The sequence below is a fragment of the Crocodylus siamensis genome, chromosome 12, assembly GCF_052110815.1.
Source record: "Crocodylus siamensis isolate JL-2025a chromosome 12, ASM5211081v1, whole genome shotgun sequence".
Taxonomy (NCBI): Eukaryota; Metazoa; Chordata; order Crocodylia; family Crocodylidae; genus Crocodylus; species Crocodylus siamensis.
Window position 1 is genome coordinate 2,268,014 of NC_143406.1, and position 26,335 is coordinate 2,294,348.

General features: G+C 61.8%; 1 protein-coding gene across 1 annotated transcript; it reads right to left on the minus strand.

Moving 5' to 3' along the window:
• Positions 1-231: 231 nt before the first annotated feature.
• On the minus strand, positions 232-24,141 carry EPHA2 (EPH receptor A2). The gene is made up of 17 exons (XM_090023174.1): positions 23,982-24,141; positions 17,452-17,519; positions 15,217-15,877; positions 9,537-9,692; positions 8,719-9,051; positions 8,488-8,612; positions 8,110-8,269; positions 6,991-7,090; positions 6,798-6,853; positions 6,354-6,479; positions 6,036-6,218; positions 5,861-5,922; positions 5,104-5,313; positions 4,373-4,522; positions 3,890-4,083; positions 3,316-3,471; positions 232-1,647 (listed from the first exon to the last, which is right to left on the minus strand). Exons 1-17 carry the CDS (start codon positions 24,070-24,072, stop codon positions 1,542-1,544), a joined length of 2,937 nt encoding a protein of 978 aa, XP_089879300.1. The 5' UTR covers positions 24,073-24,141; the 3' UTR covers positions 232-1,541.
• Between the last annotated feature and the right edge of the window lie 2,194 nt (positions 24,142-26,335).

Sequence of the window (26,335 nt, forward strand, 5' to 3'; positions counted from 1 at the left end):
CTGGCTCAGACTCCTTAAGCGTGCATTTAACTTCAGCAAGCGCTTGAGTCTATGGGTGCTAAAGAGCTTGGCTGAATGAGCTCTCCTGGGGGGCAGTCTGCCAGGTTTGGGGCTGGGGGGCCAGTCTCTCCTGCCAGCCTGGCCGAGCGGACTCCACCATCTCTACCACTCTGCCGGGTCCCCGAACACACCCGCAAATAAAACAGGGCGCAGGCTCACGGCAGAAAAGACTTAACAAAAAAACCCCACAACATTTATTCAAATCAAAGGCAGCCTTTTCTGAAAACCATGGAGAAACTTCATTTCAATGCCTGTGGTTTCCATCCAAACAGCAAATCTGAGCAAGCAGAACAGGGCTTTGATTTCTATCAATAAATATAAAAAAATAGAATAAATTATATTAAAAAATAGAATAGGTAACACTGACAGACCAGCAAATGGCTTGTAGCGAAACGAAGCGGAGCCTGTGGCAGGGAGTGGAATGGAAGAATAAATAGAGAGAAGGCAAATGATTATATGACCTTGAGCCACAGCGATCAGTTGTCACTAGCAAAACCATTGCACTCGCTACCAGAGGAATGTCGTATTTTAGGCACTGGGATCTGCCCATCTCTTGAGATACAAACCAACAGAATAAAAACTACAAAACATAGCGGGGGGGGGGAAAAAAAAAGATCCTTAAAGTTGCTCGTAAAAAACCCCCAAGACTATGGAACGGCCTGGGTGCCTGGCTACGGGAAAAGGCCAAGCAAATAACTTGAGCCAGGCTTCGGTTCAGCCTACACCTGACATGACGGCAAGCGGGCTTCCTTGCCGCTGGAAATGTAATGTATTGCTTGTAACACCGTTTTTAATGTCGGTTCCTCATCATCCTCTTATAAAGAGCAAAGGCAAACAAACATCGCTTTGTCACTGCAAAGTCTCGGCAACTCCAACCCGAGCGGCTTCGAAGGCAGCTGGAAAATGAGCAGAGGCCACTTTGGGAACGTCCCGCATCCCTGCAGCTCAGGAGCGGATTCGAGCGACAGGGAAGGGAAAGGCAAGCGCTCTGCTTCAGCCGGCAGAGAGGAAGGACAGCACCACGGAGGCAGCGTTAGCGGCTCAGCAGCCACAGACCCGGGTCTCAAGGCCGCCTGTGAGGCCTTTCCAGGGATGCTACGTGGCACCATCGTGGCTGGGTACAACCACGGCGCTTCTTCAGGGCACACTGTGGCCTCGTGCTCCCCTCCGGAGCCAGCGAACCTGGCACAGCAGCAACGGGAGAAACGACCCGACAATAATAATAGTATTAACAATAAATAAAGGTGACTGCTGCAGAGGTTGAACTGTAGGTGCAGGCCAGGCGGGAAGGACTCCTCCGAGGGCGCTACCGTCAGTCCCGCAGGCTGGTCCCCGCAGACGCTTTTGGCTGGAGGATGATGCCGAGCACACTTCAATTCTCCACTTCAAGTATTTCCTGCTTTGCACGTCCGCCGAGTGTCTCCGTAGCCCCAGCGAGGCGCTCGTGGGAGGGGGCTGCGTCTGCTGGGGAGGTCTCCTTCTCAGATGGGGATCCCCACGGTGTTGATCTGGTCCTTCAGCCCCATGAGGCTGTAGGCGATTCGCTTCTGGTGGCCTGGCAAGCGTACCCCGATCTTCTTAATGTCCCTGGGGAACGAGAAGGGGGGCATTACCACACAGAAGAGGCTGGGCTGTTGTGGGGGGGAGCCGCTCTCCACCTCCAGGCCAGAAGCCTGGGCGAGGGTCTCCAGCCGAAGCTCCCTCCACCAGCTCCTCCATCCCTGAGACCTGCTCTGAGCAGGCCAGCCGGGACCGCCCCGGCCTGAATGCAAGATGCTCTGGTCCCCAAGTCACCACCAGCTGCTCCAAACCGGTGCGACACCGGTGTCGGGGTCGAGGAGCCCGTTATCGCCAGGGACGCCTTCTTTGCCCCGCTCCTCTTCCCCTTTGGATCCCAGCCCGGGGCCCATGTGCACGGAGAAGCCTCCACGGGCTTTGGCTCCAGCCCTGCGTTCTCACCCACGGCTAGACGCTTTCTCATGCCCTGCCCTGGTGCTGCTTCCTTCTCGCGGCTGCCGCACCTGAACAGCGAGCAGGGGCCGCCCCATCGCCTGATGATTCAGTCCCTCCCCAGCTGCTCAGCCCCATGCAGCGAGTTAATTAAAGGGTGTCAGCTCAGCTCTTGAGACATGGCGGGGGACGAGCAGAGGGAAGCATACACCTCCACGGGTAATTAACCACGGCAATTAACTCTATTCATCACTAAACCTGGCACAAAAGGGCTATTATCCTTGCATTATCCAGGGGGAAGCGGGGAGCAGTCGGGCTCAAGCGGAGAAGGAGAGCTGCCACCCCCGAGGCCAAGCTGCCTCGGGGGACCGTCCCGCACGGAGGCCGCAGCAGGCAGCGGGGAAGCAGCCGCCTCGCCTGGCCTGAACACCCAGAAAGAAAGAGGCACCCTCCTCCCTCGGTGTTTGGAGCCAGGGACCTCACAGAACCAGGCCCTGAAGGAGTGAGGGGAAACTGAGGCATGGGAAAGGGGAGCGACTGTCCCAAGGCCATCGAGTAGCCCGGTGGCAGAGCCTGGAAGAATCCAGCTCTCCCCACATGCAAACCACCCTGCCTGCTCCTGGTTTGGCAGGCTGGGCCGGCTCCAGGAGGAAGTTTCCCCAGGCCAGGCAGAGCCAACTTCGTTCCCGGCACACGATGTTCTCCTGAGATCCCCAGATACTGCCCCCCCGCTCCAGTCCGTCCCCAGGGTGCAGCCGAGTCATCCCGTGGACGGTTCCCAGCCCGGCTCCTGTTTACACAGAGGCTATATTTAACCAGAGGCGCTGCAGCGGGGTCACTTCCTGGGGGATGAGCCTCCCTGGGGGTTTGGGGGGGGTGAGGAAAGGGGCCTCCTCCGTTCCCCCCCTCCCCACCGCCCTAAGGCCAGGCGCAGGGGCTCAGTGCGGTCCCTCACTGCATGTTGCCAGGCTAGTCCAGAGCCAGGAAATCCAGCTGGAGGGCGAGAGGGCAGCAAGGGAGCTAATTTTATCCCAGCCCCAAACCGAGCCAGACGCACAACTGCCAAGGAAAGAGGGAGCAAACATCCTTCTCCCCCGGCAGCAGGTCTGAGGCTGCTCCAAGTCGTAGGGTGCTGAAGTGCCCCTGGGCTCAGCCTGCCTCCTGCGAGCCCGAGCCGACACGTGCCAGCTCGGGGAGGGCTGCGTCATTCGTTCTCAGCCACCCGTGGGCATAGGCCCCGCTGCAGCCCCCCGGTCCCGTGGCCATGAGGGCTGCGGGGTGCGAGCGCCCCGCGGAGACACTCACTCGTTGGTCATCTGCGCCACCTTCTCGATGGTGGTGTAGCCGGCCGACGTGAAGTGCTCCGTGTACTGGTGCATCTTGATGGACTCCAGCCACTCCGCGACGGTGCGGAAGGGGATGCCCTCCGAGCCGCTGGTGCTGGGCAGGCGGATGGACACCCTGCGAGGGCGAGACAGCTCCAGGCATTAGCTTTGCTGTGCGGCGGGGCAGGGGAGACCCCCCTCCACCACCCCGGAGACAGCCTCACACGGGGCAAGGCTGGGGGCTGGAGTTCGACGTGCTCCAGCTTTAGGTGCAGAGCAGGATGGCGGGATCCCTCGTGCCCACCTCCAAGCCAGCGCCAGCACTCAACCCGCTAGCTCTGCTATCCGTCACCCCCCTCCCGCAGCCCGGCTCCCCCCAGCCCTCTGCCACCAGCCCCCTCCTGCTTGGCGGCTGTCCGGCAATGCCAGCTGCACACGATTTAGTGTCCCCCCCATGCCTCCAATACCACGAGCGTCTCAGGCCCTCACACTGAGACCCTCCGGGCTGAGCTGGAGACGGGGCACAGCAGCTGGGCTTTGGAGGGGGTGCCTACCGAGGGTCGAAGTCAGCCATGGTCTTGAGGGAATCGGGGGCCCGGATGAGCTTGTCGAGGATGCTGACGATGTCGTTGAACTTGGGCCGGCGGCTCCTCTCCTGCTGCCAGCACTGCATCATCAGCTGGTAGATGGCGGAGGGGCAGTCCACGGGCGCAGGCAGCCGGAAGCCATCGCTGATGGCCTTCATGACCTGCCACGGGGAAGGGGTGGTGTGTGAAGGGGGCGAGCGTGCTGGCGAGCGGGACCCCCAGGGAAGCTGGCTGGGTCCTGGGTATATCAAGCTCCCCCTGGGTACGTCAAGACCCCCAGTGCTGAGCAAGGAGCCGTGGGTCAGAGCATCCTCCGACACACGCCCCATTTGACCCCCGCAGGCTGTGAAGGAGCTGGGCTCCATGGAGCGCGCTGCTCAGGGCCCAGGCAAGCAAGGGATTTGGGCACGGCTCCCCCCGCGCCCGGGCTGGCTGGCGGGCAGCGCTCACCTCGTGGTTCGAGAGCTCCCAGTACGGGCGCTCGCCGTAGGACATCACCTCCCACATGACGATGCCGTAGCTCCAGACGTCGCTGGCCGAGGTGAACTTGCGGAAGGAGATGGCCTCGGGGGCCGTCCAGCGGATGGGGATCTTGCCGCCCTGCGAGAGAAGATTGCACTGGTCAGCGATGGTCCCTGTCTGACCCCTGCGCTGCCCGGCTGAAGCCTGCTGGGCTGGGGTGGGGGGTGGAGGTCCCTGACCCCGGGTTTGGCCCCCACCAGGTCCGATCACGAGACGGTGCCTCTTTGATCTCCGCTTCCAGCCATGCTGGGTCGGAGGAAGGGGTTTTCTCTGGGATGGACAAACAGCTGCCCCGAGCTGTGGGAGCACAGGCAGGGCTGCTCACCGCTGGCTGGGGGCTGAGCGTCCCAGGGATCTCCCACCCCGGCTGTGGGGCACGTCCCTCGCCAGGCAGGCAGGGCCCCCCAGCAAAGCCCAGGAGCAGCTTAGCTTTGCACACCCCCGGCAGAGGCCCAGGCTTGTCCCTGGCAGGAGCCGAGCAAAGCCGGGGAGGGCAGGCGGTGTGCTGGGATGGAGGATCCTGGATGCACAGTGGTCCAGGGCTGGAGGTGAGGATGGCAGGGCCAGGGTGGACAGGCACGTGCCCAGGACCAACACGAGTTGGCCAGGTTTGGGCGGAGGGGGAGCCTCCGGGAATCCCAGCGCCCAGCAGCACTCACGCTGGTGGTGTAGGTGGCATCGGGGTCGTCCTCCAGGACGCGGGACAGGCCGAAGTCAGACACCTTGCAGACCAGCTGGCTGTTGACGAGGATGTTGCGTGCGGCCAGGTCCCGGTGCACGTAGTTCATGCTGGCCAGGTACTTCATGCCCGCGGCGATGCCTCGCAGCATGCCCACCAGCTGGATCATGCAGAACTCGCCGTCCTTCTCCTGAGGAGAGGCCGTGGTCAGCGCTTCCCCACCTTCCCCCTGTCGCCAGTGCCCCTCGGTACGTCATCCAGCGGGCCACCAATGCTACCTATACGGTGCAGCTGGCTCTGGGGTGGGCTAATGCAGTGCCAGGGACACAGGTGCCAATGCAGACTCAGAGAGGGCTGGGAGAGCTGAGGTCCTAGATCGGGCTCTGGTGCAAGACCTGCACACAGGAAACCTCCAGGGGCTCAGTTATCATATAGGGGAGGAGAAGTACTGGCTGAGAGACCCTGTGCTAGGCGTTCTGGGAAAACACTGTGCATTAGACGGCAGATGCCTTTCCTTGCCGGTCCCTCAAAGCGGGAGGGACCTGGCAGCTGCCTGGGGACTTCCCATCATTGCCGCTGCCCTGCTCGAGCTCTCCACGAGGCAGGTCGGAGTCACCCGGGGTGGACAGGCTCACGGCTGCCCCCACGCTCCCAGCAGGGAGCAAAGCTGGCCCCGCCGGCCGGGCCGTGGTCAACCCTCCCCTCGTGCGTGCTCAGCGAGGAAGCAGGACACCTACCCGCAGGAACCTGTCCAGGGCTCCGTTCTCCATGTACTCGGTGACGATCATGAAGGGTTTATCTGAGGAGAGACGGGCGGATCTCAGCACGGGCGGGCAGCGCTCTCGCCCCGTAGAGCGAGCCCTGCCACTTTCCCGGCGAAGTCGCTGGCCTCGTGCCCCGGGCGGCGCTTACATTTGGAGACGACGCCTTCCAGGCGGATGATGTTGTGGTGGCAGAACTGGCCCATGATGCTGGCTTCGCTCAGGAAGTCGATGCGCTGCTTCTCCGTGTAGCCCACCTTCAGCGTCTTGATGGCCACCGGCACGTCCTTCTTCCCGTTCTTCAGGGTCCCCTTGTAGACCTCCCCAAACTCGCCTGGCGGCGGGAGGGAAGGCAGGGGTGACCCACGCGTGGCTTTGCTTCCCGTCTGCCCCTTCTACGTAAGCCGGCCACCCTGACTTCGGGCACGGCTACCCCAGCCCCCGACCGCGGGAGGAGGGGGTGACCTACCTGCCCCGATCACCTTCTGGCGCGTGACGCACGAGGGGTGAATCTCAGTGGTGAACTTCAGCACGGCCTGGTTGGGGTCCTCGTAGGTGTGGGGGTCCACGTACGTCTTCAGGGGCTTCAGCTGGTCTGTGGGGGCACAGGCAGTGAGGCTGGAGGCTCAGAAAACCAGGAAAGCACATCCTATGCCAGCAGCAGCCTGCCCCCAGGTCTGCTCAGCCCAGCGCCCTGTCTCCAGCAAGCGAAGGAGAGTCTCTCCGGGGCCCGGGTGGCTCGGGGAGCAGCCGGACCCCGCGCGGCAGGGAGAGGGGCGAGGGAGGAGAGGCGTGCGCAGGCAAGGAGCAGGGTTGCAATGACATGGGGGAGTCATGCCCTGCTTGCTGCCGCACCCCTCGCTGCGCGGCGTGCGGGGAAGGGGACCCCATCCCGGCTCGAGGCCTCGCTCACCAGACTTGGAGTAGTAGACGTCGTTCTCCGACTGGCGGGCGCGCAGGTTCCTTTTCCTAAAATAACAACGAGAGAGTTGGACCTGGAGCCTCCAAAGCATCAGGGACTCCCCAGGCAGAGACCAGCCACCCCGCGGGGAAGGGAAGGTGCAGCCGCTGCCTCGTGAAAGGAAAGGAGGAGAGAGGAAAAATACCTTCGGTGAAAGTACAGCACGGCAGCCACCACGAGGGCCAGCAGGAGGACCCCGGAGACAGCGCCGCCGACCACGGCCGCCGTGTTCATGCCCTCAACACCTGCAGGAGGGAGGAGAACGATTGGGAAGCTGCCGCCAACGCTGTGCGACAGGATGTGAGCTAGGACCATCACCGCGGCTCGGCTCCGCGGCCGCCTCGGCTGGTCCAGACCCTTGTTTCTCTGCCTACATCTCTCGTGCCTCCCACCCATTCAAACAACAGCACCACGGGGCTGCGCCTGCCTCACACGACTGACACATGGGTGCAGGCGTGATGGGAATGGTCTTGGCCTGGGAAGGAAGCAGGACCCGGGGTCCCACGGCTGACCCGCAGAGGGACTCTGGGCACCCAGATGGGTCTGAAGAGCCAGCACCGCCAAAGCAGATGCTCACAGCAGAAGGATATCTACGTTTCAAACAGCGAGATCAATCACAGAAGGCCCCAGAAAACCTATCAGGGACCCAGCGGTGCAGAGAAAGGAAATGATTCAAATATATCAAGGACAAGAGGTACAGAGAAGGGAAATGATTCAAATGGATAAGATGCACATTCATCTCCAGGTGTAACCATCTCAGCAATATCCAAAAGCAAAGCCATCTTAAAATTTCTAAGCCCTGAAGTCTCTAACTGGTGGCCAGCCCATTAGGGAAAGGCCCGTTTTACCTTGGTTTCAGAAATAAGTCTCTAAATGGCACTAATGAAGTACACGTGCAAGGGGGCAATTCGGAAGAGCCATAGCTTGAGGCCAAAGGGCACAAACTCCAAAGGGGCCCCAGCTTTTACCCTCTATGGCTTGGCCAAAACATAAAAAGCTTACTAAATTAGGCAAGAAATTGGTGCTGCTCTAATTAATATTCACATGCCTATTCTTATTCCCTACGTAAGCGCTGTCTGATCTAAACTTAGCCGTGTCTGTGCTCCATCCACTCGGTGTACTTGAAGCGACTGCGATTTTATTCCTGCCCCTGCCCCATTGCACAGCCTGGGACAAGCCACAGCCCTGTTTTATGCCTTGGTTTTCCCATCTGTGAAATGGGCACCGCTAATGGGGGGGCTCAATGCTCGTCCCCCGCACTCACCCCCTGGCAGTGTCTCAAACTCGAAGGTGTCGCTCTCGGTGCTCTGGCCCTCCTGCGTATGGGTCAGGATGTGCACCCTGTACATGGTGCCCGGCGTGAGGTTGGATAGGGTCACGCTGTTTCCTTCGCTGCGTACAACCGAGTAGCCTCTGCTATCCATCTGCAGGAAGGAAGCAGGAGCCCCCCGTCACCGAGAGCTGGCAGCCTCAGGCCCCCTGGCCTCACTTCAGAGCTGGGGATGTCTCCGTTCCCCGCTGCCCTCTCAGCCCAGAGCCTTACGCACCCAGAGCTTGGCCAAGAACAGCAAGGACTCATGACACGCATGGTCCCATCCCTCCAGTGAGCAGAAGCCCCCGAGGAAGCTCATGGCCTCGCTACCTTTTTTCTGTAGGTGACCTCGTATCTCGAGACGCGGCTCGCCTGCCGGGCTGGGACCATCCAGGACAGCGTCAGGCTGGTGGCCGTGTTTTCCTCCAGGTTCACCGACATCACCTTGGGAGGCTCTGGGCAAGGGAGAAGGCGGCTGGGATGAAGCAGGGGCCGAAAGGGACAAATGCCAGAGACGTAGGCATCACAGAGCTGCAGCCAGAAACCTCCCCTCGCCCTTACCGGTCTGGTTGACGCTGATGCTCGCAGTGCCGTAGTTGCGGGTGTTGCTGAAGGACGAGACCCCGTTCCTGGCCTCCACGGTGAAGGTGTAGTTCATGTAGGGCTCCAGGTCGCTGATGGTCACGGACGTGCCGGTCAGGCCGTGGGGCGGGTCGGAGTAGCGGATGCTGGAGTCGCAGGGCCGGCACTCCCCGGTCTCGGGCCGGCACTGCTCACACGTGATGGTGTAGGTGACATCTTTGCGGCCCCCCGTGTTGCGGGGTGGGGACCAGCGCAGCTGCACCTTGGCGCCCAGGCCGATGGCGGTGACGCCGTGCGGGGCAGACGGGGGACCTGGGGGTGAAGGACGGTGAGTCACAGTGCCCGGGACTTTCCACCGCTCCGAGGCAGGGCAGAGCCATCACCTGGCTCCAAGGGCAGAGGGGAAACCAAGTCCTGAGCCTGTGGCAAAGCCACGGCCAACACACACACCCCACGGGGAGCATCGGCTAAATGCGCGGCCACGGTCGTGCCCATCAACACAACCAACACGCGTAGGGAAACGCAGTAACGGGGGTGCCCCCTGCACCAGAGGAACGGCGGAGAAGGGGCAGGACTCCTGATAGCTTGATCCTCTGGGATGTCACCACCCCAGCCTCGGTTTCCCCAGTGATAATAAGAGGCAGGAAGCCCTTCCCAGTCCCCAGGGTCATTGCAGCAACCCTTGCACAAGACTGAGACCTGCCGAGGGCAGCGCTAGCTAGTCCAGCTGAGCAATGGCTGGTTCATACGGGTGGGTACCGGAGGGCAGCTCATTGCCCTGCAGGCCCCGTACTTACGTGAGCAGGGAAAAGAAGGGGGATCCTCCGTGGACCGGAAATAGCCTTCCTCACACGGGCACAAAGTGGAGCCTTTGGGGGAGGGCAGCGTGTGCGGGGGGCACTTGGCGCAGGTGCCATCGGAGATGTCCGGTTTGAAGAACCCGGGAGAGCAGGCTGCAGGGGGAGAGAGCGAGGCCGGGATTAGCTCGTCCCCCAACCGTCCGCGGCATCGAGCACGTGCGCTGGCCCAGGCACCAGCCACTGATCGGCAGCCATGCACCGCACAGCCGTGCTCAGGATGGCTGTCTGGAAAGGACTAGCCCAAGGCTTTGCAATGACCCCCCGCCCCGGTGCCAAGTGCCCTCTGTCCGGCCTATCTGCACCACCCCGCAGAGTGCCGAAGGTTGGCAGCGGTTGCTAAAGGGACACATCTGCCACATCTCAAAAGGGACTAAATCGACAGGGTCCAAGCCCCTTCCCATCGGCACGGCTGCAGCCTCGCCAGGTCATATCGCATTAACCACCTGCTCTCAGGCTGGTACCGCTGGATCCGCTGCAGAGCTGCCCCCAACGCATCCTAAGCCGGATGCCGGCAGCAGGCCACGCCTGGCTGGGACTTTTTTTTTTTCCGCAAACTCTGCTAGTTTCTTTTCTCTCTTTGTTCAGAACAAGGAAAGTCGGAGCGGGGGGAGTCTCGGTCGTGTTCCTTGACACGCGGTTTTTCCACAGGAACCTGCTTTCCGTCTCCGCCAGCCTGGGGGGTCCCTTGCTCCGGCGCTTTGCAGAGGAAGCGGCTTTGGAAGCCAAGCAGCCTGGCTTTTCAGGAAGCCTCGGTGCTTGGGCTCAGCCCAGGGCACTCACATCCCTCCTCCGTGTTACTGGGTCGTTAGCCGAGCACAAGGATCCTGACCAGGCAGGGGAAAGCTGCTCTCACCCCCAGGAAAGCCCGGGGCAATAGTGCGGGGACTGGCAGAGCCCAGCTGTGTGCTTGGCCCCTTCCCCAACAGCCTCTGCGGCCCCCAGCCCTTACATCAGGAAGCTTAATGGCCCAAGACAGGAGTAAATCTCCTCTCCGGTCTGGCTGCACTGGGGAACAACAGGGCCCTTGGAGGTGGAAAACAGGATGGTGCTGCACCCAACAGCACCCTGAAAGCTCACCAAGCAAGAAGGCAAGCGGAAAAACCCCAAGAGTCATTTTCTTTTCGAAATCAAGCTCCTGGGAGGTGGGGAGGGGGGGGGGGGCGCTGAGGAGGTAGACAAACAATTTTGGCAGTGCCCACTGCAGAGACAGGGGCTTGTACCAAAAAGGACAGCTTAGACACAACCCTAGGGCTTGGAGAGCCAACATGCAAGTCCTTGCTCTCCCACAGCTGTCCTGGCCTCTCCGCGTGGGCTCCTCATCTGCACGGTGGGCAGAGCAGCCCTGGCATGAGGACGAGGACACCACGTAGCCAGAAGTGCTCAGCTCCTGCCAGGAGAGGCTCCCAGGGATATCGCTGCAAAGCCCAGACATGGAGCAAAGGATGACTTTGGACTTTAAGATATGCAAAATGCAAACCAGGCAGAGACTCGGGAGGATCACAAGCCTCTCCGTCCTGGGACCTGTAGTTTCCATTGCCAGCACCTCTACATTGAAGGAGACACCTTTGCCCTCTATGGCTAAGCATGGACTGGGGTACAAAGGTCTTCAGTGCCCATGGGGCGGGGGGGGGGCATATGCCTTGCAGCAGCTCCCACTGCCCCAGTTCGGAGCTGGGTGCACATGTGCAGACACAATGGTCTTGCTGAGGGTTATAAGCCTGTGGGGACAGGCGAGCGGCCCAGGGAACAGTGGACGGAGAGGGGATGACGGCAGACTCCGGCTGCAGGACCAGAGGCGGGAAGTAGGAATATCTGTGTTTATTCCTGGAGATAAACTCCTTCGTTTCCTTCCCTTCGGGCTCCTTTCCCAGAGGCTGTTGGGCCCCGAGGGCTAGTGGTAGCTGTCCGGGACAGGAGGTCAAGGAAACTCTCCGCACAAAGGGCAAATTCCCATCTCCACCCCCGTTCCCCTTCCGCAGCAGGAAGCACCTCCATCTGCCCCGGGGGGAGCGGAGGGGCAGCCCTAAGACGTGTGGGGGGGGTGCACGTGTGTGCATGTGCGTTGAGGGTTGACTTTACCGCGCAGGCCTATACCCCAGGGACCAGCGCCCGTACCCAGAGGTGCAGCCCGTCGAAATGCAGGCCCCAGCAAGCAAGAGCCTGCCCGCAGACAAGCAAAGGTGCCAACCCGAGAGAGACGTTGCAGCCACATGCCCGGGAGGTGCCAGTGTGGTTGCAGCCACTGCCAGGCCCAATTGCCCTATTAAAATCCGAGGGCGATAGGGCACAGCGTTGGCAGGTCTGGCGAGGACGCCCTCCACCGTGTCTGGCGCAGGGAAGAGTGGAAACATGCCCCAAAAGACGAGAAATCCCCCCATCCCACGCTAGCCAAGGGTGGAGGGAAAAGCCGGGCGGTGGTAGGACAAAGGGATGCATCTGCCTGCTTGGTTTACAACCCGCCAGGGTCACTTAGCTTAATGAGACCATTAGCCAGCAGGGTCCCTGTCCCCTCCCCCCCGCGCACACACACACAGGCCTGCACACACAAAGCCTCCATTCAGCCGGCACAGAGCGCCTGTGTCCGTCCCGACACCCCGTCAAGGGTCCTGGCGAGCGGACGGTGGGCGCTGGCTCTCCCAGGATGACAGCGGGGTTGGAGCTGGCTGGTGCTTTTGACCCTTCCTGGCCAGGCAGCGCGAACGAGAGGAAGGCGTTGGAGGGAGACGGGTGGAGCGTGGCTGACAAGTGCCGGGCAGGGGCACTGCTGGGGAGCGACGTCCGTCCACGCCAGGGAGGTTTGCCCCGCAGCTGGCACCGGGGACACCCGGGAGAATGCCAATAGCCACAAACCTGCAGGGTCTGAGTGGGGAGGGCGCCACATCTTGGCCCTTGGGGGAGCTTCCCCCATTGGTATCCCTCCCCATCCCCTCACTGGTCACCTGCATGACCCCTGCAGCGGCACCCTGCCGTGCTAGGCGCTGGGCACACACCTGCCCCGTCGACGGGGGAGCGCACGGTGCCGCGTGGGCCAGCAGAAGCGGTGGTCTTGGGGTGCTGCAGGCCGGGCGGCTCTGGGGGCGGGTGTGATGGAGGAGGCTGACCAGCCCTTCAGATACGGGCGGCTCCCTCCCTGGGAGCACAAGGGGGTCCCTCCTGCTGTGGCCCATGCTCGAGACATGCTCCACAGATGGGAAAAGACCTCGCCGTGGCTCCGGGGACCATCTCTCCTCCCCGTTCCCGACCGCCCAGGCCCTGAGGGTCCGATCTCAGACGCTCTGCTTAGGCATCCGCATGGCGAGGAGCAGGAGCAGCCCCAGGGCTGCCCAGACCCCTCCGCACCCAACTCAGAGGTCCCAAACCCTCTGACCCCAATAGCTTTCCTCGCCCCCACGGGAGCCCTGGGCAGCCGGCCCAGAGGCTCCAGGACGCGGGGGGAGAGCAGGCGATGGAGGGATCGCGTTTCCCCCGCGGCTCTGGAGTCCGCGCCCGATCTCCGAGCCGGCCCCTCTCTGGCAGGGCTCTCGCACCGCGACTCCTCCGCTTTCTTATCATCCTGCCCAGGAGCTGGAGGCACTTGCACAGATGCCGGTGCCGAGACGCTGGGGGGACAGGCACAGCCGGGCAGACCTACCTCTGTCCTGGGCTTTTGGCCCAGGGCATCTCTGTCCAGCAGGACAGACGGACCCAGCAGCAGCTCCTGGATTGCAGTAACCCAGCAGCACTGGACCCGGCACCCGCAGCCTTGCCCGTGGGATGGGCTGTGCTTTGTGCTGTAGTTACGATGTTAAGAGCCAGCTTTTCCCTTCTATTTTAGCAGGGTCCTCGGGGACCCGCTCTGCCAGGGACTCCCGTGTAACTGGACTTCCCCGCACCGCTGGCCAGAGGAACCGGGCAGCCTCGGGAGGAGGAAGGGGCTGATGATTCACCCCCAAGGGCTGCTGTGCTGGCAGGGCCATCTGCCAAGGGGCAGGGAGGGCTGCTCCTCCTGGCTTGTGTTTGCACAGCTCCTAGCACACGGGGCTGGAGCTGGGAAGCTGGGGGAGGGGGCCTTTGGGCCCAATCTGGCCCATGGGCCAGCCCCACATTTGGCACCACCCTGAAGGCTCTTTATCTCCTCCCTAGGGAGCTCCTGGGGGTGGGCCTGAAGGAGGATTTGATTTCCCCTCACATTCGTCCTGATCAAACAGAGCCCACGCGGCCCTGCCAGCCTCTGCATCCTTATCTGCCCTTGGCGTCCTTGCTTTCCTCTCCGCCCCTGGGAAGTGCCCTTGTCGGCTGTAACGAGGGAGCAAAGAGGCCCCCAGCTAAAGGGACCTGGGCACGGATGGGCCAAGCCCCCACCGCCTCTGCCCACGAATGGCAGGGGAGGGGGCCGGGTTGGGTGCTTGGACAGGAGGGGTCCTGAGCCCTGCACAGAGCCAGGCACAGCCCTGCCCTGGGCTCCTCCGGTCCCCAAACCGGGACCCAGCCCCGTGTCCTCTGCTCTGGGACAGAGACACTCTCCGGAGAGCTGCAAGATGGCAGAGGGACGCCAGCCCCCAGCCCCCTTCGTCCTGCCCTCGGCGCCAGGCAACCTGGCCAGGAGATGGTGCACTGGGGATGACGGGCACTGGAAACCCAGCAAGGAGCTTGGGGCTGGGGGGGCAACATGATGTATGCCTGGGCCGCGATTTCCCTAAGCACCCAACAGCACGATCCCCTGTGCCACACGCCCTGCGCCCCATTCTCCTGACGCAAGACCGAGGCCCTGTCCCAGCACAACGCTGCCCCTGCCAACGCCCTTCCCTGCTCCTCCCCTCTTAGGCCTGTCCCGGAAATGGGCCGAGACCCCCACGCCCGTGACCCACAGCAGGTGGCGGGGCTCGGGGGGTCGCGGAGGCCCTGATCCAGCCCTGGGTGAAAAGCAAAGCCCCGTGGAGTCGTCGGGAGCAGCCCCGGTGCCCCCCAGGCGCTCCTTTCTCCATGGGGAAAGAATGCGGCTCGGCGGCACGCTCATTCCTCGCATAGCTGCCACGCTCCCCCTGCGCCGCGCACGGCCCCGGGCAGGGGATTCCCACCGCGCCGTGCCTGCCTGGGGCTGCCGGAGCGCAGCTCGGCACTGCCCTGCAAACGGCATCCTGGCCCCTCTCTTCCCAGGGCAGGGCCGGTGCCCCCGACGCTGTGGAGGGAGCCGGGCTCCCCGGGGGCACGGGCAGGCCAGACGTGGCCTCTTCCCCCTGCACCTTCCCGGCTGCCGGCTCTTATCTCCCAGCCCCCGTCCCCCCCTCTCCCCACACATTCCTCACCACGCATGTAATGAGGGAGTTGCCAGCCCGGCACAGGCATCTGCTCCGTGGCCGCCCCCCCCACCGCCCGCCCAACACTGATGACTATTGTTTGAGAGAGATTTATCGTGAAGGCTCAAATCTCAGCTCCAGGGACCCGGGGCACTCCAGGGCTCTGTGCAATCCAGGCCTTTGCAAGGGGAGGACGCGGGGCAGGCTGGAGGGGCTGGGGTAGAGGGTGCTGCTGGTCACCATGGGGCTGGGCAGCTGGAGACCGAGGTGGGGGCTCAACATCCAGACAGACAGACAGACCCATCCCATGCGCCCCAGCAAACCCCTCCGGGAGCCTTTACCTTTGCAGCTGTGCTCCACCTTCTCGTAGCCGGCCCGGCACTGGCACTGCCCAATGGGCACCAGCCACTCCCCGTCCGAGTTGCAATGCATGAAGGGCTCCTCGCTGGCCACCGCGTCCTCCACACAGGTGCCCTGCACCTTGGCCAGCGTCTGCGAGTCGGCGCCGGCCATGGTCTCGGGGAAGAAGGCCATGTTCTGGTGCACGCTGGGGCACTTCTTGTAGTAGATGCGGACGGAGACCAGAGCCACGCAGGCCCCGATGTCCTGGAAGGCCAGGTAGAAGCCCTTGCGGGTCAGGGGCCCCACGGAGCGCACCTCGACGTTCAGCTTGACGTTGCGGGTGGTGAAGTCGTCGCGCATGGTGATCTCGTCGGGCGCGATGGTGTCGATCTTCTTGAACTGGCGCTTCTGGAAGTTGGTGCCGTAGTCCACGTCCGACTCGGCGTAGTAGAGGTTGAAGGTCTCCTTGCAGGAGCTGGCGCCGCCGGGGAAGCTGTTGCAGTCGCGCACCGTGAAGTTGAGCTCGATGAAGATGCGCTGCGCCTCGCTGCGGTAGATCCAGTTGGTGCGCAGCCAGTTGTCCTGGTCGCCCTCCATCACGTTGCAGACCGAGTAGATGTACATGGGCGAGTCGTTCATGATGTGCTGCAGCAGGTCCCACTGCCCGGGGCAAACCAGGAGTTAGGTGACCACAGGGCCCACAGCAGAGCTCGCTGCCAGGCTTGGACCCGGGGTGAAGCCCACCCAGATCTGGTCCCCATCGTGGGCAATTATGGGACATTTCCTCCCGATTTCCATCAGGCTGCTCTGGCCTAATAAAACCCGCATCTGCTCTGCAGGCACTTTCCCAGCACATCTCCCCGTTGTGCTGCCTCCTCTTGCCATGCCAAGATTTCCCATGCATCCCCCACAGCCCACAAACTCCCTGGCAGACCCTGGTGCTGCCCTGGGCTTTCACAGAAGGGGAAACTGAGGCACAGGGCACTTAGAGCCCAATACTCATAAGGGTCTTGGAGTTGAGCCAAAGGGGAAGCCTGGAGCTGCCAGCCAGCCCCCACCTGCTCAGGGAGTTATCCCACAGTCCAAGGACCTGGGCCAGCCTGGAGGGGCTCAGCCGGGGTCTCTCTGCGAGATGCCGCACCAGGGTCTCTGCGTAGCCAGGGGCTGCAGGCAGAGCTGGGCCTGGGGGCGTCCAGGCTCCACCTTGGAGCACATAGAGGATGAAGGAGCCGGCGGGAGGGCCGTGTCAGCGCGGCCCGGCTGGCAGCGCACACGCTCCAATTAACCTCTTGACAGGGCAGGGGCAGGGCAGGCAGGAAACCCGCCGGGGGCAGAGGAGAGCGGCAGCCCTCGCTGTGGGCTGGGGGGAGAGAGGGGAAGGGGTCGCCAGCCTGGGGGTCTGCGCCGCTGAGGACGAGGGCTACTTGACCCCACCCAGAAGCCCCTTGGCCGCACGGCTGCCTTGACCTCTGTCCCCCGAGATCCACCCCGCCATGCACCTGTGGGGCTGGGGTCTCTCACCTCGGGGCCAGCTGTGCAGTGCCCTGGGCTGCGAGCTCAGCATCGGGCCCCGTGGGCGTGGGCTGCGTCACTGCAGACTGCAGCATGCGAGGGGTTAAGAGCTTCAGCTGCGGGGGCCAGGATGCACATCAAGGGCTCAGCTTCAGACCCTGCCGTCCCCCTCCCAGGCTCAGCCCAGGCCTGGAGATGCAAAACCCTCCCTCCTCCCGTGCCTCAGTTTCCCCATGTGGGGACAAACCCCCAGCCCTGCTCCTACCCAGAGCCTGGTGCTTATCTTAGCTCCGGCCACTTCCCCTTCCCAGGCAGATGCTGCAGTTACCCTTTTGAGGCACCCCGGGGCCATACAATGCCCTCTCCAACCCATCCCTAAACCCACAGTCCTGCCAGCCCACACATCCCACCTGCACACATATTTAGGGACATTAAAGCAACCCAGCTGCACCCTCCCCACACTGGGGGAGGGGGCTTTGTTTTGACTCCTTAAGTCACCCTGCTGAAGCCCCAGCTCCAGGACCCCGGGCAGAGGGCCTGGGGGCAGAGCACTGCTGGGGACCCTGGAGCAGGAGGGCAAAGCATCGATGCCGATGTCTCGCCCCCATGCTGCCCTGGCAGGGCCCGATCCCCGTCGAGGGCCAGCACCGCCTCCCCCCACACAGAGACGGGGTCTCCTCTTGCTAGGGGGTCGGGACGCAGCGCCAGGCGCGCACACTTACCCCTCTCCCGTAGGGATGGGTCAGCCAGCCCAGCTCCCCTTGGGCTTTGGCAAAATCCAGGAGGACGACTGGAAGAGAGAGAAGGCAATGTGCCATTAGACCTGCCCTGCAGACGCCTCGTCCAGACCACGGTCCCGAGCGACGCGACACCCCGGCGGGTTGGACCCTCGAACTGGGGGAGCACAGAATCAGGCCCCGGGAGCACAACTGACCCCGCGGCTAAGAGATCGGGGAAGCCCAGACCAGCCTGCCGCTCTGGGGAGCGATGCCGTGCCCCCCTCCCAGACCCACATGCCAGCTCCCCAAAGCCACGGGCACTGGGCGGATGCAGCGCTGCGGACACCGGCAGCGCTTATCTTTGTTGGCAACAAGCCCCGGTGTTTGAGAAGCTGAGTAACCAGCGGGGACATGCGCCCTTTATTTAGGAACAGGGCGGCAGCCCCAGGAGGAAAGGATAGAGGAATCAAAGGTCCCGGAGGGAGTTTCCAGCGATAGCCCATCGCTTCCACATCATATTAGACACCGGGACCAAACAGTCCACGCTGCGACCTGCTGAGTTACGCCAAGGATGAATCTGGCCTCCATTGCAAGGGTTATCAGCCCTCGTGCTTCAGGGCATCAGCTTGTCGAGGCTCAGGAAGGAACGGCTTCCCCCAGCTGAGCACGAGAGGGACCGATGCCTCGGGATACCAGGCAGGACGCTCTGTGCCAGGGCAGCAGCTCCCGTTGCAAATGCCCCTGCCTGGCCCGCCCCGAGCACGCCCTGCCAGCAGAATTTCGGCCTTCGCGGCTCCCGTTCTCCGGCGTTTTTCCTCCCCCCGCTGTGTGAGAATGAGCTGTGGTGTCGCAGGGACAAAATCTCTTCCAGACGCCGGTTTGGAGGCCCGGGCTGCTTGCAGCTGCCAAGGCTGAGAACCGCTCATTAAAGTCGCGCTGCAGCTTGGAAAAAACAACCCTCCTGCCTTCAGAGGAGCCGTGTCTCCGCTGCCTGCGAGCTCCCACTCGGGCTGGGCGAGGGGCCCCGGGACATGCTGCCCCCCGCGGTTTAACCGGGCCTGATTCTGCTCTCACTGACTCGAGTGCCTCTTTGCAAGACCCCGGGTCGGTGCTTGGCTGGGCGAGACCTGCAGGGAGCATGAGCAACGGTCCTGCTCCGCAGGCAGGCGACGTGCAGCACTGAGCTGAGAGGCCTGAAGCCCAGTGAGTCCCTCTGCTGCGACTGCTCCCTTCCACACCCCCGGGTTTCTACCACTTGGGGTATTTCCACTGGCCCCTCCGGGCACCTCCCAGCTGACTTGCAGTGGATTTTGCCCCGGGGCCTCTATGGGAAGTCAGGCAGGGTCCTGAAACCCACAGGGAGCGGGGAAACTGAGGCACAGGGAGACTAAGTGACTCGCCAGAGGCCACGCAGGGAGGCTGTGGCAGAGCTGGGAGTTGAACCCAGGTGTCTGGCGCTGCGGTGACAGACCAGGCCAGTTAGCTGCACTTTCAGCGTGTGGCGGCCGTGCCCAAGCAAAGGTCACGAGGAGGGAGACCCGAGACCACGCGGCAGGGGAGATCCGGGAGCACCGCTAGCCTGGGATGGGAGCTGGGGGCAAAGTCCCCGGTGGTGCTCCCGGAGCTCAGGCACGTCCACACATGCCCGGCTAAGACCGGCCGGTCCCAGCAGCAAGCAAGCAGAGGCCGGATGCTACCGAGGGATCCGCCGGGCTCAGAAAGAGGAAGGAAAGCACAGGGGGAAACACGGCCGGATGGAGCCCGAAATCAAAGGGCCGGCTGCCGAGGTCGGAGCGGAAGCGCTTACCAGCTCCTGGACCCGGCCTGCCAAGCGCCCCCAGTCAGCCCTGCGGGGACGTGCTCCGGGAGGGGTGGCGGGCGGCATGGCCGCTCCAGACCCCGGGGCGCGGGCCTGTGATCCCACGGCCACGGCCGAACACCAAGGGGCTCCGTCCGGTGCCCCGCGCCTGCCCGACCCAAGCACAGGCACGCCAAGGGGGGGCATCTAGTCACGGTGACCCCCTGCTCCAGAGCCAAGCCCTGCCTAGAAGGAACACGTCCCCCTTCCCCGTCTCACCCCAGCTGAGCACCACTGGAGCCCCCTGCAACACCCTCCTCCCCGGCCCACCCCCCTGAAGAGCCCCCAGGTCTGGACTGCCCGCCCGGGGTCCCTGGGGCCAGGCCGGCGCGTGGGGGACCGGGGAACAGGAGCCGGCTCCGGCTGCCGGCCGAGAACGAGCAAACTCGCAGCAGATGCAGCCGGGGAAGCAGGTCCTGGCGCTGCACTAAGGGCCGGTCTGAAGGCACCCCTGCCACAGCGTGGCTTGCTGATCCCCAGCCCACGGGAGGGGCAAGAAGAGACCGCTGTCCCCGCCGTGGCACGGCCCGGGCTGTACGGCACGGAGCTGAGCGCGAAGGCACTGGACCCACCCTGCCGCGGACAGGGGAGACTGCGCCGTGGGTAAGAGCCACGGGATTAGTCTCCGTCTTCCCCAGACGCAGGGGAGCTCGCCAGGGAGACCTTGCCGCGGCTGCCCACGCACACGGCCGCCAGCCCGGCCCGTGGCCCCGGGATCTCCCTCCTGCCTACACAGCGAGCCCCGTCCGAGCCGGTCGTGCCCCGTGCGGAGGGGGGAAGCTGTTGGTTTTGCGCAGCGGGGATTTCATCCAGGCCTTTCACTTCCTGCCTCCAGCCAACTCTGCCAGTCCCGAAACGTCTCTGCCACCTCCCGGCTTAGGCGAACCCGGCTGGTTTATTTACACTCCAAGGTGGGCTCATCTGGTTTCCATCCCCGGCAACGCAGGGCGCCAGGCGGAAACCGGCACCATTTCCTCCGCAACCTTAACCCATTTCTTTCCCTTTGACTATTCCCCACCCTCCCCCTGGCACTGGGCTAACCCTAATCCGAGCCTCCCAGAGCTACATGCCCCAATTTCATTGCAGGTGATGGGAGAGCTGCGTGGGAAGATCACAGACCCATTTTACTGCCGGGGAAACTGAGGCACAGAGCGGCAGAGTGACTCGCACATAGTACATGCCCCGGGCCTGCTGAATCGGGCCGGGGCAGGTGAGGTCTCATGATGCCCCGTGCTTGCTTCCCCGGATACCGCTCCCACCCCAGCCCTGCGCCTGAGGGTGGCACGATACCCTCGCATGACATCGCCTCGCCCGCAGCCGCTTTATCACCAAGCTGCCCCTGCAGATTTTTATTCGCAAGCCGCCTCTTCTAAGCCAGGAAAGAAACCAGCCCGGCCACGGCCCGGCCCAGCATTAGCTGTGTCATGCAGACACGGCTTTCACGGGCCGGGAGAAATGCCTCCCCCCCCGCCATTTTCATCTTTCTTTTTTCTCCCCCTTGCTTTGCAGGGCATGACTCAATTGCTTGTCATCGGACACGCACGGAGCCTAAGCAAACACAGGAAAAGGATCCTTCAAGACGGCAAGTGATTTATTTGCCCAAGACCACAAAGGCTGGCAAAAATTAAACCCGTGAGCATGGCTCCACGGCAGGCAGCTGCCTACCACAGCCAGGGCTGCGGGGTTTCCTGTCCAAACACCTGTCTGCACAACAACTCCTGCCACGGCTGAACGGCCACCACTTCATGTCAGGCCCCAAATGGGACACGGAGCAGAGCTGGGATTAGAAATCGGGTTCTCAGCCCAACCAAGAGGCCACTTCACCCATCCACCCTATGCATTTCTGTAAGGTGCCATCCTGCCCTGCCTTCTCCCAGCATCAGATGGCACGTCTCTCCTCCCGGCTTTGCACAGCCAGCGATATTCTGCTTTACCGACAGGTGGGGAATGGCCCAATCGCTCCCCTCGCCTAGGACATCGGTACGTGCCTCTAGTGGGAGCAGACCGTAAAGTGTCAGGATCCATCAGGCAGATCAGAGACGAGAACTTTACGCTCGAACAAACGTCTGAGATTATAGCCCAAGGACGCGTTCAAAGCGTGGCTTTCTAAAGGAGCCGATTTAGCTCTATTGCGGCATTAAAAAAAAACTATAAAAATAGACCCGAGGAGTTTACCGAATTAAAATCCCTCCCTGAAGTCCGCAGCAACTTTAATTTGAAACTGCAATTTGGCAAGAGATGAGACACCAATTATGCTGGCACTTGGAAAATAACAAACACAGCATTTGTCTTAACAAACTACGGTGGCTCTAATCTGAGCGCGGGAGCAGCCCGGAGAAGCTGCTGTAGTAATGCCTGGGGTCTGTTTCTTTTTTTAAGAAAGGTGTAATGTAGTCAAAAAACTGCTGCTAGTTCTGAAGCACCGGCTTTCCCCCACCACACCTTTTTAGGTGCCCGCCAGAAGAAGGCAAGTCCTAGGCACCCAAAAGAGCACTGCTCCAAAATCTGAGCGCCCAAAATTAACAGCTGCAGTTAATTCATTTTTTGCCTTAAATAACTATTTACTTTATTGACTCTTCTGCCTCTTACTGCGCAATTACAGCCCAGCCAGCCAGGCATGCCCATTATTCCAGTGTCTTCCGCATCCAAGCCACACTTGGTATGGGGTTTATTTTTTAAAACTCTTCCAGCATCCAGAATAGCCCTGGGCTCGGCCTGGGACAATACCTCAGGTTTGGATGCCTCTTTTTTGTTGTTGGAGACGTACAGAAAGAATCCAATTAGAACCGGCAGCTCCTTTTTCTAATGATTACTTTGGATGACATGAGTCCACGCTAGGCTCTTCCATCCAAGCCGACTCTGGGAGCATTTCAATCTAGATGGGCGTTTAATCCACGCGGTCGCTCTCGTCACTGCAGGGCAGGCTCCGGGGCCGAGCCCACCCTAGGCTGAGGGGGGAAAGTTCGGACCCCAATCTGGATCTGAACGGTGCAGCTCTGCCCGCAGGCATTTCGAAGCACCCTGCTTTAATCTCTCTCTGGGCGTCATCCAAAACTCGGGAATTAATGGGAGTTTTCCCACTGCCTGGATCAATTACTGATCCCTGCAAGCTTGTCTGCAAACAGTTTTTTAAAACCGATTTGAGCGTAGCGATTTAGCAACAGATCTAGTTAAATCTGTACACACGTACGCACACAGGACGACTGCAGCAGGACGGTGCTTCTGGGGGTGCAACACACCCCTTTTACAGAAATGGGCATAGCAGCACCCTTCTAGCAGGAGCAGGGAGCACCGAGGCACAAAGCCACAAGGTCAGGCCCTTAAACTATTCCAAAATGTTCCTCACTATTTTCAGGGCACAATCCACTCCTGCTTTTAACTCCTCTCCCCCGTGCCCAGGGAGGGAGGTGAAATCCCAGATCTCTGGCTATGTCGCGGACGCGTGCTCCCAAAACGCCTGGATCTAAACTTTGGAGTCCACATCTGGAGCCAGACCTCCGAGCACGGCCCTACGCGGGGAACCTGGGCCAGCTACCTTCTGCAACAAGGGAGCAACTTCTCTGCCAACCAAAAAATCAGCACCTGTGGTGGTCAACCCTGTCCAGGGCCAATCCCCGGGGCCAACGCCACATTGACTCTGGGGAGATAAGAGCAGCAGCAACCCCACGCGCCCAATATGTGCTCCTGGAGGAGACAAACAACAGATCCTTTCCCCGCCGCTTCACACTTCTACACCGGGGTTTGCACAGGATACAGAGAGGAATCTGGTGGCAACCCCCTGCTGATCACACTCCTGGGCGTGAAAAAATACCTCACCCACCTCCCAGCTGCTTACTCAACCTCCCTGCCCCTCTGGCCCAGCCCTGCCCTGGACTCATCCTGCATCCCAGGCCCCAGCTGGGGTGATCTGGGCAGCTGAGCAATCCCGATGACACTCCTTGAACTTCCCCACCAGTTACCTGCCCCTGACTCAGCCACCTGGGGTGGATTTGTGCAAGGGCCACTTCCTCAGCCATGAGCCAGGAGACGCAACCAGTTCCAGTAACTGAGAGGTTTTCCGCCTTTCCTGACACGTTTTGGATGAGGAAACCCATTCACCTGCGGCGGGGCTCCAGCTCAGCACAGGCTCCCTTACACCGCCCTCTGCTTTCCACCCACCCTGGCTGCCCGGATCCTGCCTCTTGGCAAATTTCTCCTCCCAAACCACGCACCCAGGCTGGCCTCACTTGCTCTTCTGGCCCCCTGAGCACTTTTGATGCAAATCAATAGCACGCAAGAAAGACACATGGGCGAGAGCCTGGCGGGGGGGGGGCCTCTCTGGGTACCCTCCACCCCCCCACCCCATCCCATCCCACCGCAAAGACTCTCCAGCGTTGCTTTTTCCTAATGGAAACTGGATTGGGGTGGAGGAAACCCACCCGGCTGCCAGTGGGACAGCAAACCCCTGCCTCCAGTGGGCCAGTGGACGTGGCCCACATCTGGGGGGGGAAAATACCCCCTTGGCTGGCAAAGGTACTGGCTCTGCAGCCCCTCATGCCCCGAGCCCGGGTGCGGGCACCCCAGGGGCAGGCGGCGGGGGTGTTTTCCCAGCAAAGAAGGGGCAGCGGGGTGGGGGCCCGGGGTGCCACCTCCCAAAGGGCTCGGGGAAGGCAGGGCTGGGCGCCCCTTTCCTTACCTTCCTTGGCCCGGGCGCGCAGCAGGGCGCTGGGGAGGAGCAGGAGCAGGAGGGAGACGAGCAGGGGCCCTGGCCCCTGCCTGCGCTGCATCTCGCCCTGCCCTGGCTCCCTGCTGCCCTGAACTTCTTAATGGGAGTTTGTGGGAAACTTCGCTCCTGTTCATTCATGCCCCGGCTGATGTCACGCAGGCCACGCCCTGAGGAATGCCTGGGCCTGGCCCTTAAAGAGACAGCGCTCCCACATCAGCGCGGGGGCGGGGGGCAGGTGGGATCCCTGCTGCAGCTTTGATCTTTGATGGCTGCCCCATCTCTGTGCTGTCCTGTTGGCAGCAGGGGGCAAAGCTGGCAGCAAAGCTGGAAACCAGTGGGGCATATTTTCACCCAGGCATCTCCCCACCCCACAGCTAGAAATAGACCCCGCGCCCCAAAATATACCCCCGTCCCGTCACCTGGAAAGATACCCCCTCGACTCTCACCCAGAAATATACCTTCACCTGCCTCCTTGCCCAGATATACACCCCCGCCCTGTCACCCAGAAATCTCCCCCGCGCCCAGACCCCTGCCCTCCATCCCAGCCCGACCAGGTTCAGTTCAAAGCAGGCAACTTGGGGAGAGAAACCTCGTGCCAACAGCCTGGCCCGCGAGCAGCCGGCCGGCCGCCCCCCTGCCAGCGGCACTGAGCTACCTACAACCTCTCCCCCACCCCGGCCACAACGACTATGTCTTTAAATGCCCCTGCCTGCTTCGAGCAAGCAGGGAAGGTTAGTTGGTTTAGTCTTTAAATACCACCCGTGGACATTGCCCCTAGCAAGCATGTGCTTTTTGCAAACTCATTCCCTGGGGTGAAATTTTCCGCCCATCCGGTGCAAAGGTCTGGAAAACTAACTCGTGGTGGGGGCTGAGCACATGCCTCGCTGGCCGGCGGAGGGGGTATTTGAGACATTAGCCCTGCACACCCTGCTTTTAACAACCTGCTCCATGCCAACAGCTCCAAAATATCCCCCCACCCCGTCAGCCAGAAAGATACCCCTCGACCCTCCCCCAGAAATACATCCCTGCCCCGTCACCCAGAAATAGGTGTAAACTGGGAGGCAATCGGGGCAACCGTGCAGGCGAGAGAAGGATTTGGGCAGGGCTGTGTGGTCCCTGCCAGGCACTCGGCGAACCCCCTCATGCCAGCAAGAGGGGATTGAAGACATTTCAGTGCCGCATGCAAAGGCTGGAGCTGACCCTGCGTTGGCCGGGGTTACACCGTGCTGTTATATGGGATAAAGGAGCATTTACTCCGATTCGGAGCCCAGCAATAACCCTGTTAGCAGTGCAGCTATGTGCAGGCTCCCAGTGCCCCTTTGCAGAACAGACATCACCCCCCACCCTGCATAAAACAGCCTCGTGGGCTTGCTTTTCCACACCCAGCAGCTCCGCTGGCGGCAAGCCTCAGAGGCAATAATTGCAGCCAGCCCCATAGGGCAAAGGATCTCTCTCTTCCCTGGTGCAAGGGAAGGCCCCAAGGGGCCACACGCCATTCCCGGCCCACAAAGCGCTTGTAAAACTCCAGCCCTGGGCTGGTGTTTACACTGGTGGGAAGCAAAGTGTGGTGGCAACAAACCCTGGCAAGGTGTGAACGGGGCTAAAGCTCGAGTGTAATCCCTTCCCTGGCTCGGCACGCCTGCGGGGGGGTCTGCCGTAAGCTCCCATCTGCTCCCAGGACTGAGTCGCGCCAGGCAGGGGTTATTGTGCACGTGGAAAATGCCCAGTCCTGGGACCTCTCTGATGCCCGGACCCTGCCGCTTGTTGCCAGCAGGTGTGGGCCCGGGGAAAGGGCGAGTCGGGGGCAGGTTGGGAGCTGCCTGCAATGCGGCACTGGGCAAGGCTGGGGTCCAAGCGGCTGCCCAAGAGCCCCTGTGCATTCAGGGCCGGGACCCTAAATCACTGCCGGAAGCCAGTCATTAAGCTAAGCCTGTTACTGCTAATCTACACAGCGTGCTCTCTCTGCCCGGCCCTCGCCTCGTCCAGCTGCTCTGGGGATGTCACCTGTCACCGTTCGCCCATCCGAACGGGTGAGCTCTCCCTCCGGGCGATGCTGCTGGGTTGGTTGTTGGTACAGCACAGACGCTGGCTCCGCCTTCACTTCCCATTTGCAGCCACATTAGATCAGAGTTATTTGGAGGAGACAAGCGTGCAGGAAAAAAAATAATCAAGGGTTTCTTTTAGGGATTTTCACCAAATAACTTGATTTTCCAAAAAAAGGGGAGATGTAGCTGGCCCTGGTTTTCGAGCGTTGCCCTCTGAACAGATTCGGACAAGTGCTATTCCACCAGGCGGTGGGATTTAGGCGCCACGGTTTGTGCGTG